General features: G+C 38.4%; 1 protein-coding gene across 2 annotated transcripts in view; it reads left to right on the top strand.

Annotated features, from left to right (window-relative positions):
• The window catches only part of Snca (synuclein, alpha), a 98,283-nt gene extending 83,221 nt beyond the window's left edge, over positions 1–15,062 (top strand). For both annotated transcript variants that reach the window (NM_009221.2, NM_001042451.2), the window contains exons 5-6: positions 13,448–13,531; positions 14,474–15,062. In NM_009221.2, the coding sequence (NP_033247.1) occupies positions 13,448–13,531; positions 14,474–14,506 (117 nt within the window). In that variant the 3' untranslated portion in view covers positions 14,507–15,062. The remainder of the gene's footprint in view (positions 1–13,447; positions 13,532–14,473) is intronic.
• Positions 15,063–20,689: the final 5,627 nt, after the last annotated feature.

Here is a 20,689-nt window from a genome sequence, read left to right as displayed (position 1 = left end):
AGAGAAAAATGAAGACATCAGGCTGACTGACTAACCCCTAAATGGCAAGGCCCAGGTTCTATTTGTTATGCTCCACTTCTTCCTCAACAATGCCCAGGTCCCATTAGTTACACATTGCCTCTCTCAGCAGTTGGCTAATTTCCTTCTAATTTATTTTTCAGACTCCATTATAGAACTTTTCCAATTACAGCTACATCTCAGCACTTAAGACCCATGCTTTGGTTTAACATTTGCACGGCTGCAGACTGAGCTTGAAGGCCATCACTGTCACTCCAGAGATAGAGATGTACTCTCAAGTTTTACTACTCTAAATAAGATAGGTTGAATTCCTGCTTCACAGGGTTACTTGGTGAATAAATGAATCCCCCTTTCTCTTTTGCTTTCTTATTCTGGATCTTATCAGTTTCAATGAGAAAAGAAAGGGTGTGTCATCTTTGGACTCTCCCATCAGGGTAGAGGACTATTGCTTATACATTAGCCAGAGATTTATGTTTGTTGGCTCAGCTGCAGACTTATTTCTCTGAACTTTAACCACCTGTGACCCTGGAACTTACTTCCTATTGTAACCATCAATTTCCAGCTCCAATGAATGCTCTTTGCATGCAGGCAGCTCCTGCCAGTGATAACAGCCCTCTGTAGGACACCAAGACTAGGACCCATAGCTACCATGGCTAGTGTTGTAGCCTTCTGAAACAGTTCTTCGTTACTATTCTCCTCATCTCTAAAGCACTGTGTCATAGTTCCAGGATTGTTTGGGTTGTCAGCTGTTGACAGCATCCAGGATACAAGGTCTAAGTCATCTTCATGCCTGGGGGCTTCCTGGAACTTGCAGTGGAGGTAGGTGTGCAGCTTATTGTATCTAGCTCCTTACAGCCTTCATGGTCTTCATGACCTCTGCTCCCCGTCATCTCTTCTCAGCTGTTCTCTGGAGCTTTTCAGCCTCTCTCTTCACTGCTGTGCAGCTGTTCTCCTTTCTTTTGTTGCCATATCAGCTACTCTACTGATGGCTAATTGACTGACAGTCGGTCACTCAGACAGGGTACCAGAGAAATTCTAGCAGCTGTCAGTTAGCGAGGTACACTCCACACCAACCCATTCCATAGTTTATTTAAAAGAAAAGCATGCGTCAAAATAGTGTTCAGGATAAAGGCTTATCATAAATATTACTGATGTTTTAATGGTATTTAGCAATTTCTAAATCTGCCCAGTGCCTCAGTTACAGTGGCCTCCTTCTCTTATTTGTCTTTAAAACACACTTATAGGGGCTGGGGACAAAAAAACCCACACACTTATATATCTGATATCTTTAATGCATCATTTATGGTAGGTTTGAAGAAGCATCTCCGACAATGTATACCAGACAGGATTTATGTGCCCTGAAATGTCTTTTTTTCTATAGCTAGTAACAGTCCCTGTCTTGATGATCAATCAAACACAAATTCCAATAACTGGTCAATGAAAACATACATATAAGTAACATTATATGGAGTCAACAGGCTATGTTAGAAATGTATATCTATATACAAATACATGTGTATGTGTGACATAATGATGAAAATATGACCTCAAATTTGAAGTAGAACAGAGGGTGGTATATGGAAGGATTTAGAGGAAGAAAGGGAGAAATATAATTAAATTATAATCTCAAAAAATATTAAAAAATGCTAAAAAACCAATCAGTTCATCCCCTTTCTTTCTAACACTTATCCAGATTCACACAGTCTTGGAATCCACAGATCTCACATTTCTGCATATTTTAAACAAGGCACCAATTGCTTTCGCTTGGGTCTGCCTTCATGAGGATATTAGCACAATGATCAGCCTTGAAAGGTAGAAGTAGTTTCTCCTCCTGAGTCAAAGACAGATGTGAGTGTGTAGCCTTAGTCAGATGCTCGGTTTATAGTCATTCCTTATAATTTAAAAAAAATCTGGATTGGTGAGATGGCTCAGTGGTTAAGAACACTGGCTGTTCTTCCAGAGGACCCTGTTCAGTTCGCAGCATTCACATGGCAGCTGACAACTGTCTGTAACTCCATCCCAGAGGGTTTGGCTCCCTCACATAGACATTTGAGCAGGCAAAACATCAATGCACATGAAAATAAATCTTAAAAGATGCTATTTCCTTAAGTTCCAAAGTTCTCTTCTATCATGAACCCAGTGACTGGGAGTTTTGGTGTCTTTAAACTTTCCTGTGAGAATTGGGACGTTCCCTGTGGCTTTGGGATTTCCATGTGAGATCTGTGCTCTGGCTCCTGCTATTTTCATAAACAGTCATGTAACTTGTCTCAAAATTTTGTATTTTGTTTCAACTTCTATAGTATTGATCTTGACAAATGTGATAATTTACAAGTAGTACAAAACCAAACTGTGGACAACTTTTAAGTAATCATTGCCAATTCAAATGAAGTAAATTATAGCTACTCCATCTTCATTTTTAATATGCAACCTGTCCAACATAAGGTTTCGCTGTCATGTGCACCTGATCCTCATGTCCTGCAGCCATTCTGCAGGTCACTGCCAGACTGATTTACCTGAAACCAATTTTCACCTTATAGCTGTCAGTCAAAGCATGGTGGTTATTAAATGTGCAAGCCCTGTTGGCAAGTGTTCCCGGTACTCATCTACCTCCAATTCCCATTAGCCCAGGGACAGTATCACTTTTCTTCTGCCATATTTTGTCCATGATATATCCCGTGTTTAGTTTTCCCAGCTAGCCTCAAAATATTGAGATTCAATACTGATGTTTCTGGGAGTAATCGCTCCTCATTTTGAATGTGTTATTTTTACGTCTCAGTGCCCTAGACCAAGGTTATATAGTCTTCTGTTTTTTCAGATCTCACATTTTATTTAATTTTCTAGAATTGATAGTTTGAGGTGAAACTTATGTTTCACTATATACTTTGCAATTATTGACCTCATTCACAGTATATACAAATGTTTATACTGCTAATTCCTCCTTCTTTTGAAGAACCAATATGCTGATATTAGTAGGAACACTGTAGATTTGTTGGCATTAAGCATAGATCTCATCAAGGAGTTAGAATGTAGAGAAACAACATTTTCTATTCAATTTCATGAAAGTTTTTTAGTTTTTCTGCTACATAAAAATACAATGTTCTTATGACTTGATCAATTCTTCATATAAAATAACTTAAAGTCTACATTTTCAGAAGTCTTATAACCTCTTAACCCACAAAATATATCATGGTTTTCAAATCTGGCTACTATGCGGCGAGTTGCTGTCATAAGCATTAATACTGTGTGATAATTAATTGTCAGCTTTAAGACAGTAACCTTACTTTCTGTGCTGTGCTTATGTCACAGTTGTGTCTGTCCAATATAAGCAACATACAGTTTCGTAGAGAGTACATTAGGTCTTCTGGGAGTTTGAAGACAGAGACTCAAAGAAAAAGTCATGCTTTTCAGAGAGTTCTTAACCTGCTTTACTTAAAGAGAACCAGTGACTGAAATATTAAGAGCTGTTTTCTTGGCAGCATCATAAGAATCAATAAAAGACTACTCATTCTCCAGAACCAAGGCTGGAAAGTTGTCCCACCAAGTGCTTTGTTGTCACCTCAGCTCTGGCTGCTGTGGGTAAGCCTGCAAGTGAAGGATCCTGGCAGCTGCACTTTAGTTTCTGCTCTGTGCCTTTGTCTCACACCAGGTGCTTCCTACCCATGGCTAGGGCTTCAGCACCTGTTCCTACAGTCTACACCTAAATTCCTGGGCAGCTGAGAGGTGGGGATATGGAATATGTGTCCCACTTTGACAAAGACAAACATTGAGGTTTTGTAGAGTCTCAAATGAAACTAATTGGTGAAAGCAGACAAAAAGTTTCTATTATAAAAAGATAAAAAATGAAGCCTATTCTGAAGAAAAACTTAGCTACAACTTGATAATATAAAAATAATAAGTACTCATTAATTAAATAATATGTGTTTATTAAAATACGTAAACAAATTAGATGCTATCCGAGTACATAGGGTCTCAGTAAATATTCTGTTATATAACTATGTACTGGTGATTACTGGCTACTCTATGTCACCGTGTTTAATATCTCTAATGTCACAGGTACCATTTGCCACATGGCAAGTCAGTTACCAAATATTTTGTTTAGAGCAGGGAGGGGTATACTTTATCCAGAGTTTCCAATCAACCCGTCATATGTGCAGTTTTGAGGAAGGGACTCTGACACAAGGTGCTTGGAGTGGTTTTGTAAGGAAGCTTTTATTTGTTCCATAAAGTGATAAAGCTGGCCATTTTTTACAGATGTACTTCTCTGTCACATACGCATGCACTCTCACCACAGAAGAGTGCCTGCAGCTACTGCTCACATTCATAAAGATGCTCACATTGTCTTATTACAGATACTCTGTCTGTGGGAAACTGAGAATTCCTGTTGAACATTCATAAGTAGATCTAAAGGAACCATGCTGAAGGAAGATCCATTGAGAATGTTGAGCAGAGCTGTGGATTGACTTATTGAGAGTTTTATAATGTGTGTAATCCAGAAATAATGGATGCTTTAGAAGTAATTAAAAGACTATAAATAAACACTTAGTGCCTTAATATAAAGAGGAGAAAGACAACATTGAGCTCATCAGCTGTGATGACGAAGTAATCTTTCTCTTTAAACGCTATGTGAATAAGTAAGCAAACTACACTTGATGACTAGATACAGCATCTGCCTCATGGACTTAATGGATCATGATGCCTTATTATAATAATCAAAGTGGACATAAATGCAGGGGCTTAAGAGGGATTACCACCTTCAGTGCTCAGCAAAGCTTTGCTCCTTGTCAGCAGGGGAGAAGAAAGCACTCAAGTGATGATAATTCAAACTATTCTAGTTTGAAGTTCCTAGTGGCAGAACCTCCAATAAAATGGCTTACTACAAATTCAGAAGATAACATTGTCTGAGCAGCTCTCTTCATTAGAAGCAATGTGTTCATTGCCCCCTAAATAAAAAGGTCCATTTTTGTACTTGGCAAAACATCAGGCACACACACACACACACACACACACACACACACACACACACACACACTCAACTCCCTTAGCTGTCTGAGATTACTCCTCTTGATGCAAATAGTAACAAGCTTTAATTAATACCAGAGGTAGTTGAGGTACTCAGACATTAATTATACCTCATTCATGGAATCTGGCTTAATGTTTTATTATGAAAGGTTTATTTACAAGAAGTGTCACAAAATACAACATAATAATTAGGAGGGCAGACTTTGGAACCAGGTGTAGTCTGTTCTGCAGTGGGTAAAATGGGAATCATAATGGCAGCCTTCTCTAAGGACTAGTTTGAGTTCAGGTAAAGTTTATACCGTCTTTGGAATGTGTCCAGACCCCAATAAAGCACCAAGGAGAGTCTGGTTTGTTGTTATTATTGTTGTTTTTAAACTGTGGTTTATTTATAAGTAAGATGGGCAAGAAATCATTTGGTAGCATTTGCTTTTAATTACCTTAATTTTTTTTAAAATTTAACTTAGTGTATTAATTTACTTAGTTTTAAAATCAAGCCTCACTCTATATTTCATCCTGACTTGAAACTTACTAGGTAAAAATGGGTGGCCTCAAGTCCTTGGCATTCCTGCTTGAGTCTCCAAGGGCAGTATTACAGGCATGAAGCACCATGACAGGTTTTGCCTTGCATATCAGGTTTCTTTATAATCTAGTTTAGAGTTCCCCTTTATCACTAATTTGTCCAAACAGATTTGAAGTTCCCAGAAATACTCTAAGTTTAGAAAAGTGACCACTGGCACGATGTGACAATATTTAACTGTGACAGTATTTTCAAATCCTTCTGAAGTGTATTGCTGTGATCTGCGTGGCCCTACTTCCTCAGTGCTGATGATCCCATGGAGACACTGATAGCACAGTCACTTTAATAGGCTGGGGCCCAGTGAGGAACTTTTCCTTCTAGATGGTAGACCTGGTAGACTTCACTTGGCCTCAGCTCACATTCTTGCTTCAGCTTTCTTAAAGCCTTTTAATCACTCAGATAAGAAAGACATAGCCTCCTTGTGTACTATAAAGAACATATCTAATAAAAAAAAAGAGTTCTTGGTTTCATATCTATTGATTTCTAAGCCTTCAGTCTATGTCAGAACCTCACAACTCTTGTCATTTTTTTGGATACAAGCATCTTGTTTTGCCTGAAGCATTTTTCATCAGTCTTATAGTAAGATAGACTATCCACCATTTCTTTCTTTGTTTAAAGCAAGCACCCGTGCCATGGTTTGCTAAAGTGTGAATGTTCCCTCTTTTTTTCCTTCAAATTCTTCACCATTCCGTAAGGTCTTCTAAAATGAAAGCATCAATCCTGTTTTATAGATGGCCAAAGTCTACCTTTTTTATTCAGTTACTGATTTTAGGACTTCCTTTCAAAGACCATTGCATTAATGAACAGGATGCAGCCTTTAAAAGTCCAATCTATACATGTTTAAAGTAATAGTAAAAAGAACCTCATGTATACATGCAATCATACAAAAATCATACATTCCCTCAACAGTCCTAAAGCACTGGAAATGCAGGTTATTCTCAGGTTTCCATTGTGTGTGAGTATTTCCACCAGAACATATTCAAATAACAGGAATAAAAGCTGGCAGTGGTTGCCTCGCTGTGTAGGCTCATTAGATGAGTCAGCTAATGACAGGGTTGTGCATTCAAAAGGGCAGGCACTCTGCCACTTACCAAAGAGAATGAGGATTAAGATAGCATGTTACCTCCTGAAAACTAGAGTTAAAAATGCTTTTGCCTAGATACCTACTTAGTGTGCCAAGTGTTTTATACAACTGGGTTTTTGATAATTGATTAAAACCCTCTTAAAAGATTCTTCAAGTATATTTAATATATTATCTTGCTTTTTCCTTGTCTCCCAAAACTTTTAAAAGAATGAGGTAAAGGAGTGTTTATCTATTCTCTGTACTGTTCTGTCCCTCTAAGAGACTAAATCACTGTGCCAGAGGGGAGGAGAACCTGAGCAATCAGACTTTCAAAGCAGAACACAGGCACATGTTCAATGAGAAGAGGAGTACACGTCATTTCCATGTAGGACTAGATTCTCCATGAATGCCACTGAACTGTATAAAAATTTATACACATAAAAATTTATTGTATTCACAATCTGAAAAGTGACCCGAGAAGAGTGTGTTTTCGGCATTGCTTATCAGTGTTCCCTAACTTTGCTATTCCAGTGTGACACATGCAATTGATGGCATAGCAATTTCCTGTTCACTGAGGAAATCTTGCTAGATGTAATGAAGCTGGATGTGCCATAATAAATGAGGGCAGATAAGTCACTCTGATCAGCAAGTAGCCTTTCAGATGAGCTAGGAAACTCCTATCTTCAGTCAGCTTGTGGCTAGTCATTTTGTTGTGGTTGTGGTTGTTAAAATCAGGCTGTAGTTATGGTTTTGTTTTATGGTTTTAAAAACTCAACTACTGAACCCTTTAGTTTTAATATATATATTAATATATATATACTCTGTATCACCATGTATATGTATATGAATATAGGGTGCCTGGTATAGGGTTTGCCTGTTAGTAGATATATATAGGTTAAAGATAATCTGGAAGTAGTTTTTCCCAGGTTCCACACAGGCAGAGTCATTTGGAGACATGGAACTGAGAGTAGATTAGCTTGTCTAATCAGCAAGCTCCAAGGATCTACTTGTCCTTAATGCCCATCATTAACCTGCCGCCCACTCTCCGCTGCCACATATATACACATATCCTATCCAGAGAATACAAGCACACGCTACTCTACTTGGTTGCTCATGCATAGAAAGGGGCATTTTTCATTTTTCAAGGGCTCTCTCCCCGCCTAATGTTTTCATATAGAACAAAGCCCCTCCAAGTTGTAAATTGTTTATGATGGTGAATATCTAGGCCAGGGCAAAAATTGGCAACAGAAAAGGCTGAATACATGGTAAATATCTTGTTTGTTTGTTTGATTTTTGAGACAGGGTTTCTCTGTATAGCCCTGGCTGTTCTGGAACTCACTTTGTAGACCAGGCTGGACTCGAACTCAGAAATCCGCCTGCCTCTGCCTCCCGAGTGCTGGGATTAAAGGCATGCACCACCATGCCCGGCATATGGTAAATATCTTACACTTATGTTCTAACAAGTGTTTTTTTTTTATTTCTGCCAAGTTCACTTTTTTAATGTGTCCATATAATACATGGCTATTTCTCTTAGTAAAATGTGCTTTGTAATATATATATATGCACTTCCCTACGTGGGAAATGAAGTATATGGTGTGTACACTTTTTCTATTAAATTTACCTAACCGTTTTACACACACAAACACACACACACACACACACACACACACACACACACACACACATCTTCTAATTACTCTCTCCCTAACACCATTATTTTTCTTTCATCCCTATTAAGACCTTACTCCCACCATTGCTACTAGTCCCTTCCCCAGATTCATGGATTTTGGTTTTGTGACTCATTTGGTTTAGTCAGACCTTTTTCTGTGAACTTTCGATTGAGACTGCACATCAGTACATGATGTGATCTTCAGTGGGTATAAAACTGAAGGCAATGATTTACCCTTGCCCCAAATCATCAGTAGTAAGTAGTATAGCAGTGACAGGGTCATCTGAGTCCTTCTATCTATTTCTGACATTTGACAGGCTCATATTTGTGTATATACAAAATATTTATGCATATATTTGCATATATTAGGCATATATTTATGCATATACAGAGCAAGCACCTGTAGCTTCTATAAGTTCATGATTGAAATTCCTATGATTTGCCATGGAACACTATTTCTTCCTTTTGGCCCTTACAATCTTTCTGCTGCCCCTTCTTCACTACCTACTGGTCCTTAGAAGAGACAGGATAAGTGTAGTGTTTATACCTGAGCACTAATACTCTGCCTTTTGTAACCTGGAACCACGTGTCTCTACATTTACCATTGTTCACTGAAAGGAGAGGTTTATCTTATTAAGGCTGAAAGTAGCTTTTGTTCCATGCTACTGTGACAGACAACAAAGAGGAATGGCAAGAACCTGTACTGGTTGAGGGGTTTACTTGTGTCTTTGTGATGAACAGTCCTGGAATTTGGGTTTTGGTATAATAAAATGACTTCCAGGACAAATTTTGTTCAGCCTGTACTTTTTTTTTTAAATAGATCTATGTTATTTTTTATTTAAAATGGAATTCTGGGATGTATTTTATATTAGAGATACTTAACACAGTAAGATGTATGCTTAAATAAACCTTGCCCTATCATGTCAAAGTTCTTTTAAATGTCTGCCTTTTTCTTTATGGCTGTTGTTTTCTCCATCTTTATGATCTATTGAGCAAATGTGTTACTGTATTTATTAATGGGTTGATTAATATTACCTGACATTATAACAAAATACTGGTCTCATCCAAAACATATGTTTAGCATAAGAGCAGTGGGATCAGATCTTGACCTGCTGCTTTCAGTGTTGTAAGTGTAGATATCAGGTACTTGTTTAGCCCTTACATTTGAAAAAATACCATATACTCTTCCAGCTGTCTTTCAGAAACCCAGTTTTCCTTTAGCTCCTTGTAAATTTTGAAGCAGAGATCACCTTTTATTTTCCTGTATTTATATTGGTAGATAGAACATTGTTATTTTCTTATATTAAATGTCACTGTGGAGGTGACAAATGATTGCTGACAGTGGATAGTAATTACCAGGGTCAATTGTAAATTTTGGTCAGTTCTGATCTTAAATTCTGTTTACGTGAATAATCTTTGTTTTCTGTATTGCAACATTGCCACCAAGAATTATCCTTTACAAAATACTTTGTTGTAAACATCAGTGAAGATTATGATGCAAGCTATGCATGGGGAGGTAAGATGTATACTATACATGGGAGCCAAGTAGCATGCAAGTTAGGGTACAGTCTATGCATTAGGGGCCAGGAAGTTTCAAGACATTTATGAGGGTTGGGTAGGATGGAAACTGTACATGAAAAGACCAGGTAGCATGAAAGCTATATTTTAGGAACTAGAAACATGCAAGATATATGTGGAGGTGGCAGGTAGGATATAAACTATGCATTTGGAGTCCAGGCAGAATGGAAACATGTTAGAAGGATTCAAGCTATGCATTAAGAACCAGACAGAATTCAAGTGATAAGGAGGGGGTATGGAGGGGGGGGTAGTGGGATACAAGCTGTGCATTAAATGCAATGTGACCTGCTGGCTATGCATTAGGGGCTAGGTAGGATGCAGGATATACAGTAAGGACCAAGTAGCATGCATTAAAGTCCAGGTAGTATACGAGTATACAAGCTACACAAAAGAAGCTAGGTGGTATTGCAGCACAGATCTCTCTGAAAAAGAGGAGATACATATTTGATATCCTTGATACAGAATTTTGACGATCTTCTCTGCAGGAAAAATGGTGGATGCGAGCCTGTCTTTTGTATGGCCACTAAATCTGTACCAACACCTTGACCTGTACTAGATCCTCTATCTTTGCCCTTTGACAGGTTTTGCCCACATGCAGGTTACCAGTTAGTGTTTTTTTGTTTGTTTGTTTGTTTGGTTGGTTTTTTTTTGTTTCGTTTTATAGGTCAAGACACTTGCTTTTTTATTTAGACAGCATCTCTCTTCTTTTGAGTATGTATTTATATTTTAAATGATACAGTTCTCTGTTCACAGATAAACTTATGGACACATCCGTGGTTTCACTTTTATTATAGAAATTATGGATCCTTTATGATTTTATGGAACCCTTGCCTACAAATTAAGCTGTGAATTTTTAAAAAAATCTTTGATAAATTTGTAGCTGGAGCTGTGAGTCCCTCCATGTGTACTCTTTGGATGGTGGTTTAGTCCCTGGGAGCTCTGGGGGTACTGGTTGCTTCATATCGTTGTTCCTCCTATAGGGCTGCAAATCCTGTCTGCTCCTTGGGTCCTTTCTCTAGCTCCTCCATTGGGGACCCTGTGCTCAGTCCAATGGTTGACTGAGAGCATCCACCTCTGTATTTGTCAGGCACTGGCAGAGCTTCTCAGGAGACAGCTATATCAGGCTCCTGTCAGCAAGCACTTGTTGGCATCCACAATAGTGTCTGGCTTTGGTGACTGTATGTGGGATGGATCTCCAGGTGGAGCAGTCTCTGGATGGCCTTCCCTTCTGGTCATCAATAGGAGGAGAGGCCGTTGGTCCTGTGAGGGCTCAATGCCCCATTGTAGGGGAATGCCAGGACCAGGAATTGGGAGTGGATGGGTTGATGAGCAGGGGGGAGGGAGAGAGGATATGGGGTTTTCAGCAGGGAAACCAAGAAAGGGTAGATACTTGAAATGTAAATAAAGAAAATATCTAATAAAAATATTAAGCACACATACAAAAAAAACTTTGATAAAGATAACTCCTCAAGATTTGTGGAACACGGTGTTTCCTAAATGAATGCCAGGAGAGTACAATCTTTAGCACAGGAAAATGTAGTACTAAGAAACACAAACACGTATACTATGTTTTTAAAAAGAAACCAACAATTATTGATTTACAACTTGGATGATTTTATGATTAAAATTGACATGAAGGGATTTTAATTGATTGTATTTCATGGTAAACCCAGGAAGGAATTTCTAAGCAACATTCAGCATTATCTGGATGAACTCTGAAGGGCAAACACAGTTATCCCCTTATACACATGGACACCCACAGCCTGTGACATCCTCTTCTACTAATGTAGGAATATCAGAGTTAGGAGCCCCCAGGGTTGGCCTTTCATATTGTCTTATCCAGTTTATAACATAAATCTCACAAGTTACATTGGAAAATGCACTGAAGAGGTGGTTTACTATATTTCCTTCCTATGAGCTGTATAAAAATCACGTAAACATCAGTGAGAGGGGTCCATTGTGTCACTTGCTCCTCCCAGTTATATACAAATGAAAAGATCTCTTTGCTGTCTTTTCTCAACACAGTTAGTTGATGCTCAGGAGTGGTGGTAACATGCCCAGAGTCACAAAAGATAACTTAGGCTGGAATTGTAATGTGCATCCTATGATCAAGTTCTGGGGCTGAACTACCACACAACCAAAACCTGGATTCTTATACTACCATGTAAAATACTGTTACTCTACATTTTGAAGTGAGGTGATTTGGGGACAGTTTAAGACTTATTTAACTTATAAACAAATTGGCCTCTCTGGGTTTGTAACCAGAGATTGTTGATATCTATACAGCATGATAGGATGATCTGTAAGGTGCCCTGCCAAGCTACCGAAAGCATGACCTTCAGAGTCTGACCTTGCCTTAGTGTCAACTCTTATTTCTTCCCTCTGCCCACCTGTCCATTATGCCTATGATAAAAGCAGAGGGAGATAGCATTTACAGTGAGTATATTGCCCACAGAAGCTGAGCATCCTTTGATCTCATTGAAATAGACCATTTAGCCTCTAGTTGCTCTTTGAGTATTTGCTGAACTCTGTCATTCAATAATTACTTTGGTGGAACAAATGGAAAAGAACAAAAGATCTTTGATGAAGGATACAAAAAAGCTCCATCATGTCAAGCTGAATGCTAGGGTGTCTGCATTGTGGAGAGATAATCTGAAATTTTGTCCAATCATATCTTTGTTTTGGTTTTGGTTTTGGTTTTACTTCAAGTACATATAATTTCAAACTTCAGCTTTCCAAAGAGAACTATTTCTTTGGCAGCATTTAAGAATGAATTATTGGGGCTCAAAATATAGCTCACTGTTTAAGAACATATGTATTTTTCTTCCAGAGGACTCTAGTTTATAATCTAGCACCTATATGGAGAATCACAAGGATCTATAGCTCCGGTTCCAGGGAATGTGATGCCCTCATTATTCACCACACATGCACATAGTCCACACACATACTCACAAATAAAAGAAAAGAAAACAATGAATTATAAAACACATGTACTTTACCTTTTAAAATTTAGGAAAAATAAATAATAATGATAATTTGTCAATATTTGTTTTACTTTTTTGGAACATTTTTACTTTTTCATTGAAATGCTATGTGGGTTCTGTCTACAAATGACATCCTGTTAAACATTACACCAAAAATAAGCTATCCTTATTAGAGAATTGGCAAATGATTTCAGAAAAGTTTTGAATACATTACTGTTATTTGATTCATCATTACCCATTGACTACAAACCATTGTTACTATAGCATTGCGCTTATGGAGAGAACTTATGGACTTTAGCTTTGGCAACTTCCAGTGTAGTTAATTACCTGTGCAAAATATTTGTACTCTTTAGATTGGTAACCCATGCATGCACAATGTTTTTTCCAGTGGTTTGGTACACTTAGAATCCATCAATAATACAGAAGAATGCACTTCTGATAACACTTCGTGCAGCACCTTGAAGATAAGGTGTCTTTTTCAAGCTGGTTTTCAGAAGTTAAAACACTCTCTTATTGTGCTTTCTCTTCCCTCTCTGTAGGGTGAGGAGGGGTACCCACAGGAAGGAATCCTGGAAGACATGCCTGTGGATCCTGGCAGTGAGGCTTATGAAATGCCTTCAGAGGTAAATGCCTGTATAAAGAAAACTAAGCAAAACACTTTAGGTGTTTAATTTGGAACACATACCATCAAAACCCTGCCACTATCAGATCTCTCTCACATTATGGTTGGCATAGTTCAATCAAGAAAATATTTTAGAGCAAATGATTTTAATCTTTGTGGGAGAGGGTAAGGGATATAGTAGGTCAAAATTAAAACATTCTAGAACAAGAGACTGGTAGTAACAAAGGCATATGGAAATGTCTGAGTAACAACGGGCAGTTATGAATCATGGTTAGAAAACAGAAAAATGACAGATTAAGGCTGAAGACATAACTAAGGTTTTAGACAAACTGTAGAGCCCCAAGTTACCATCATTTAAGTTTATTTTTACATTTGGAAAAAGAAGAGTTTGATGATAGGTTTAGTTTAACAGCACAATCCTAATTAGAGTTAATTTTGAGGAAGGCTATCAAATTCAGTTACATTGGGTCATTACTGTCATGAATGTTATCTGGATTTTGTCCAGGAGGCTTGGGCTTTCATGTGAAAGATCCTTCATGGAAGCAATTCATGAAGGTGGAGTGTTCTAATGGGGGAGAGAAAGGCGAAAGATGAGCTCTGGAGGAGGCTTCATGCAGCTTACCTAGGTGTGCACAGCTCACACTGCAGAGCAAAGGAGAGAATCCAGAGACCCTGCCAATTCACACTGCAGGAGGAGAGCACAGATCAAATGATATACCTAGAATTGGGCCTAATAATCTAACGGTGATGTCCTCTATAACTTACAGTTGATACGTATGAAAAAGCCAATAAATGTCAATGACAGATAAGTTCCAAACACTGCTCTGAGGATCAATTTTATCTGATTGAAATGATGAGCCCTCCCCCACTGTGAAGCAGACAGTTGATATCTGTCACTTCACTGACAAGGCATGCTGTTATTATTTTCTTTTCCTGATATTAGGAAGGCTACCAAGACTATGAGCCTGAAGCCTAAGAATGTCATTGCACCCAATCTCCTAAGATCTGCCGGCTGCTCTTCCATGGCGTACAAGTGCTCAGTTCCAATGTGCCCAGTCATGACCTTTTCTCAAAGCTGTACAGTGTGTTTCAAAGTCTTCCATCAGCAGTGATCGGCGTCCTGTACCTGCCCCTCAGCATCCCGGTGCTCCCCTCTCACTACAGTGAAAACCTGGTAGCAGGGTCTTGTGTGCTGTGGATATTGTTGTGGCTTCACACTTAAATTGTTAGAAGAAACTTAAAACACCTAAGTGACTACCACTTATTTCTAAATCTTCATCGTTTTCTTTTTGTTGCTGTTCTTAAGAAGTTGTGATTTGCTCCAAGAGTTTTAGGTGTCCTGAATGACTCTTTCTGTCTAAGAATGATGTGTTGTGAAATTTGTTAATATATATTTTAAAATTATGTGAGCATGAGACTATGCACCTATAAATATTAATTTATGAATTTTACAGTTTTGTGATGTGTTTTATTAACTTGTGTTTGTATATAAATGGTGGAAAATAAAATAAAATATTATCCATTGCAAAATCTTTCCTGGTTCCTTTTACTTTAGTAACAAAATCATGCATATCAGGAACATGAACATTTAATGACAACTGACACAGTGAACTGGAATGAAAAGTTGCAACATGTCTTAAGGAACCGAGGGGATTTAGAGATGGAACAGCAGGAAGGATTCTCCAGTGAGATTGAACACAGCCAGCTTTATCTACAGTTCTGCTCAGAGCTGTGGCTGCACTTGAGGAAACACTTCATTGGAACTAAAACGTGTGAGGGATAGTGAACTTTTACATATTCATAAGACACATTAGCATATCAGAGGCAGGCCATTGAAGAACCTTAATTTGGAATTTATGGCATGTATATGTGTGTGTGTGTGTGTGTGTGTGTGTGTGTATTTGTGTGTGTGTGTGTGTGTGTGTGTGTGTGTGTGTGTGTGTATAAAAGAACCCAGGAAATACCTTAAAACTCCTCAGGGACCCCAGGCAGTGGGCTATGTATATGATACCTTAGCAGGTACGCAAAGGTAAAAGCAAAATGGAACAAAAGGCAATGTCAATTTGTGAATAACAGGGATTTGGGAATATCTTTTAGGAAAAGGTTTCTTTAGATAGGCTTAATTACCCATGAATGAAGACAAAAACTTGACTGACTGAGAAATTACTCAGTTCATCTTCCTAATTATTCAGAAGAAAACCAGCAAAGCCACAGTGAAAACCACTTGCAGAGAGTACACTTTCTGTAACGAATATTGTTGCTCCTGTACGGTCATGAGTAATTGATGTGTGTTGGACAGTGACAGGAACAGAAGAGGAGTGGGAGACCATGAAGATAGCACCACTGGAACTTCCTTCTGCCCAGTTGAGAAAATACTATGGAGTGTTCAGTTGCATGTGTGCTTTGACCCTGGAAATAGGTGATAACTCCTTATCTAATTTATGTTTCCTTGAAGCTGATGAAGGATTCATTATTAAGGTAGCCCAGATGGTGTTTAGGGTACATTATATATTTACCGAAAGTACCCTCTTCTTAAAAAGGAAAGATACAAACAGAACACAATCAAATTGATGACAATGACAATGAGCAGTGTAGGACTGGAGGCAGACTGTGCTTGACCTTGAGAACTGCTATTGATGGGTATGGTATTGTAAAGCTCTTCTTCTCTTAAGCAGTGCCACGCTGTCAATGTGCGAACAGTTAATGAGTTTTTGCTGTTTAGCTTTCTTTTATCTTAAGAGTGTTTCACTCACCACCTAAAGGAAGCTCCTTAGTTCACACAAGCCCTGGTAGGAGTCCAGCCCTTGAGAAGTGCAGTCTGAGGATGCCTCTTGACTAGAGCTTTAGCTTTCCAGATTTAAATCCCAAGTCAGAGCTGTTTGATTTGTAATGAGTCCACGAAGGACTTTAAAGAAAGCCGTCCACAGCAGGCTTGGGCCCCACAATTGGCAGCACTACACAATCAAATGTACACTTTGGAATTTCAACTTTTGCCTTCTTTTCAAAAGTCTCTTCTCCAGATTGTAAGATGCAAGTATACTTCATAATTTGTATAGCTATTTGTGGCATAATGGAATTTATACATAGGGTGTCATACAACTAGTACACTTATAATCTATTCAGAGCCAGGAGGCTTATGGTTTGAGACACTGTCTCAGGAAACATATTCAGAATGTTTCTGCCTCTAATTCCTGGAGGAGTAATTTAAAAGCATTGTGATTTTATGTGCCATATGATTGCTAAGTGTGTCTCTTATTCTAATAACTGATCTATCGATATCTATCTATCTATCTATCATCTATCTATCTATCTATCTATCTATCTATCTATCAATCATCTATCTATCTATCTATCTATCTATCTATCTATCTATATCATCTATCATCTATCGATCTATCTCTCATCCGTGGTTTGCACATAGCTCCCAGTGCTAAGAATTTCTTAACTCTTGTTCTGATGAAATGCACACAATTTGGCTTCTGAAGCTGGCTGATGTATAAGAGAGAAAGGACTATATTTACCTCAATCAGCACAAGGATGGCAGTAGATATCTCTGTAAGAAAGAAGAGCAAAATGAAGAGCTAACTTAGCTAACCAAAGTTTGGCATGATAGATGAGGAGTTAGGCATTAAGGGCTAAAAATAGTAGAAAACTATATTTTTATGTTTGAATTTTGTAGAAGAATAAACAGTTTTATAGAACTATGGTTAACTTCAAATGTCATATCACCTAATGGAAATATACTGAGAGGGCTGACAAATCCAGTTTGTATTTTTCTTGCTTCTGTTAGTATTCTTTCCTTCGGAGATGGGTGAGTATTACTTGAGGGTCTTCAGAGATGGAAAGGTCAGAGAGAAGGAGGAAGGTAGGGGGGAGAGAGAGAGAGAGAAAGAGAGAGAGAGAGAGAGAGAGAGAGAGAGAGAGAGAGAGAGAGAGAGAGAGAGAGAGAGAGAGGAGCTTTCTGATTCCAAAGCTTTCTTCTGTTTCCCTCAGTTTCAAATACACAACAAGCCAAAGTGTTAACATATTTCAAGACATGTATTCTGAGTCCTGGCCTTGGGCAGCAGAACTGTGAAACCATGATTAGCAACTTAAAGCTTTTAGACCCTATTTCAGTCCCCCAGGAAGGGGAAAGATTTAGATCTTAAGATCCATCTTCACTATTTCTTTATAAAAGTCCCTATAAAAGGCTTAGGCAGCTTCTGGGCAATTGAGCAAACAGAGATGTCCTGAGGTTCCTAACACACACCTACGATGCTCTTTGTGTCTTTTTTATGTGGTTGCTCCTGGAGTCTATCTTTTGCAATAAACTGGTAATATACTGAGTAAGTTGTATATTATTACTCCTAAAAATCATTAAAACTAAGCAGAGAATCTTGGGAACCTCTAATTAAGGAACCAAGGTCAGAAGTTGGGAGTAACTTGAAGACCCAGTACTCACTACTGGCATCTTTTACTGGAGTTTTGTGGGACACTTTAGCCTGAGTGCAGTAATTTTTTTCTTTTTATAGGAGTCTGTGGTATTTAAACCCATCCCAAGGAAGAAAATACATTCTTCTAAAAACTTAGCATACTGCCCCTGGCATTGCCATGGGGAAGTTGTATTTCTATGTAGGATGAGTGTGTCTGCATTCTTTCTTCCTTGGGCATCGCAACACATCAGGACTGGCATGATCATGCTAGCCCTGTCCCTGAATTTGGATATACTTTAAGAAAACGTTATTTGACTAATATATATATTTAGGTGTGATTTTAATACATAATTTTAGGTCATTTAATTCTCAAAACAATACCAAGAAATTGAATTTTCTATCTCACTTATTACATGAACAAGATTAAGCACCTAATGGCTAAAGAGTTTGATCAAGACTACCTCTCCAGTAAGTGGAAGGATTTAGAGTCCCAGCCTTCACAAAGTCTCTAGAAGAAGAATGTGCCACTACATTAGAGAAATTTCTAAATGTCTGATCACTAGTGTGGATTGTACTGCTCAAGGTACAAATACTGGGATGCTTCTATTTTTCTTTATGTGCCTTTGTGCTATGAGAGTTTTATATCTGAAGAGATATTTCTTTTCTTCTCTCTTCTTTTCTTTTCTTTTCTTTTCTTTTCTTTTAATTGGATATTTTCTTTATTTACATTTCAAATGTTTTCCCCTTTCCAGGTCTCCCCTTCAGAAATTCCATATCCCATTCTCCTTCCCCCTGCCTCTATGAGGTTGTTCCCCCACTCACCCACCCACTTCTGTCTTTCCTCTCTGGCATTCCCCTACATTGGGGCATCAAACAACCTCAGACTCAAGAGCCTCTTTTCCCAGTGATGTCCAACAAGGCCATCCACTGCCACATATGCAGCCAGAGCCATGGGTCCCTCCATGTGTATTCTTTGATTGGTGGTCCCATCCCTAGGAGCTCCAGAGGGTATGGCTGGTTGACACTGTTGCTCCCTAAATGGAGCTGCAAAGCCCCTCACCTCCTTCAGTCCCTTCTCCAACTCCTCCATCAGGGACGCCATATTCAGTCCAATGGTTGACTGTGAGCATCTGCCTCTGTTTTTGTCAGACTCTGGCAGAGCCTCTCAGGAGGCATCCAAATCAGTCTTCCATCAGCAAGCACTTCCTGGCATCCACAATAGCATCCAGGTTTGGTGGCTATATATGGAATGGATCCCCAGGTGGGGCAGTCTCTAGATGGCCTTTACTTCAGTCTCTGCTCCACACTTTGTCTCCATATTTCCTCCTGTGAGTTTTTGTTCAACCTTCCAAGAAGGACTGAAGCATCCACATTTTGTTCTTCATTCTTGGGCTTCATAGGGTCTGTGAATTGAATCTTGGATATTCCAAACCTTTAGTACATATCATGTGTGTTCTTTTGTGACTGAGTTACCTCATTCAAGATGATATTTCCAAGTTTTATCCATTTGTCTGCAAGTTTCATGAAGTCATTGTTTTTAATAGCTGAGTAGTACTCCATCATGTAAATGTACCACATTTTCTGTGTCCATTCCTCTGTTGGGGGACATCTGGGTTGTTTCTAGCTTCTGGCTATTATAAATATGGCTGCTATGAACATAGTGGAGCATGTGTCCTTATTACATCTTCTGGATATATGGCCCGGAGTGATATAGCTGGGTCCTAAGGTAGTACTATGTCTAATTTTCTGAGGAACTGCTAGACAGATTTCCATTCTGATATTAGATAATCTTGTCACCCATTGACAGGTATTTTATTGTAGTTAAATGATGCATTTGCTGATGATCTTCCTCATTTATTTCCAGTAAAAACTGAAATATTGATGTAATCATAACAATAATCTGTCACAAGGCAAGCTTTGCCATGTCTCCATTGAATCATTGGCTTCTGCCAAATGGCCAAAGAAATAGATAAATTCTTTCTTTTCTTTTCTTTCTTTCTTTCTTTCTTTCTTTCTTTCTTTCTTTCTTTCTTTCTTTTTTTTTTTTTTTCGAGACAGGTTTTCTCTGTATAGCCCTGGCTGTCCTGGAACTCACTCTGTAGACCAGGCTGGCCTCGAACTCAGAAATCCGCCTGCCTCTGCCTCCCAAGTGCTGGGATTAAAGGCGCACGCCACCACACCTGGCGATAAATTCTTTCTTAACTAGGAATTTTAATTGTGTTTATTTATCAGTGAAAACCTAGTATATGAATGCATTACCATATTAAGGGAATAAGCTAAAAATTTCCATTGGCCAATGATATTGATCCTTTAATGTTTTGCGATAAAATTCTAATTTCTAGTTACACTTTGATAGAGTGAGGCCTTATTTTTATAGTTAGTGAAACATATGATAGAAGAGCTCAAAATGTAGCAGAACAGATATATCATCAGAACTTTTTGAAAGATGACTTTGTTTCCTTTAATCTCAACATTTCTTCTTCTTTGCTGCTCACATGGTCACTGTGTTAATCTTAGATCTCATATTAGAATCAGTTAAAAATATTTCTTCAAAGAGTTATACTTTGACTCTATAGTAACGCTGAACAATACAATTTAACTCTAAAATCATCCAGGACTGCAAAGGGGATTTCAAAATGCTCCACCAGAAACTAGAGATGAATATCCTAGGCTGATTACTCTTATGAGTTTTATGAAAGCATATTCTTGCATTATCTGAAAGGTCAGTGACCAGAAATCCCCATTGT

Source organism: Mus musculus, chromosome 6 (assembly GCF_000001635.26).
Source record: "Mus musculus strain C57BL/6J chromosome 6, GRCm38.p6 C57BL/6J".
NCBI lineage: Eukaryota > Metazoa > Chordata > Mammalia > Rodentia > Muridae > Mus > Mus musculus.
The sequence above is the reverse complement of the archived record's forward strand: the minus strand, read 5'-3'. Positions and strand labels throughout refer to the sequence as shown.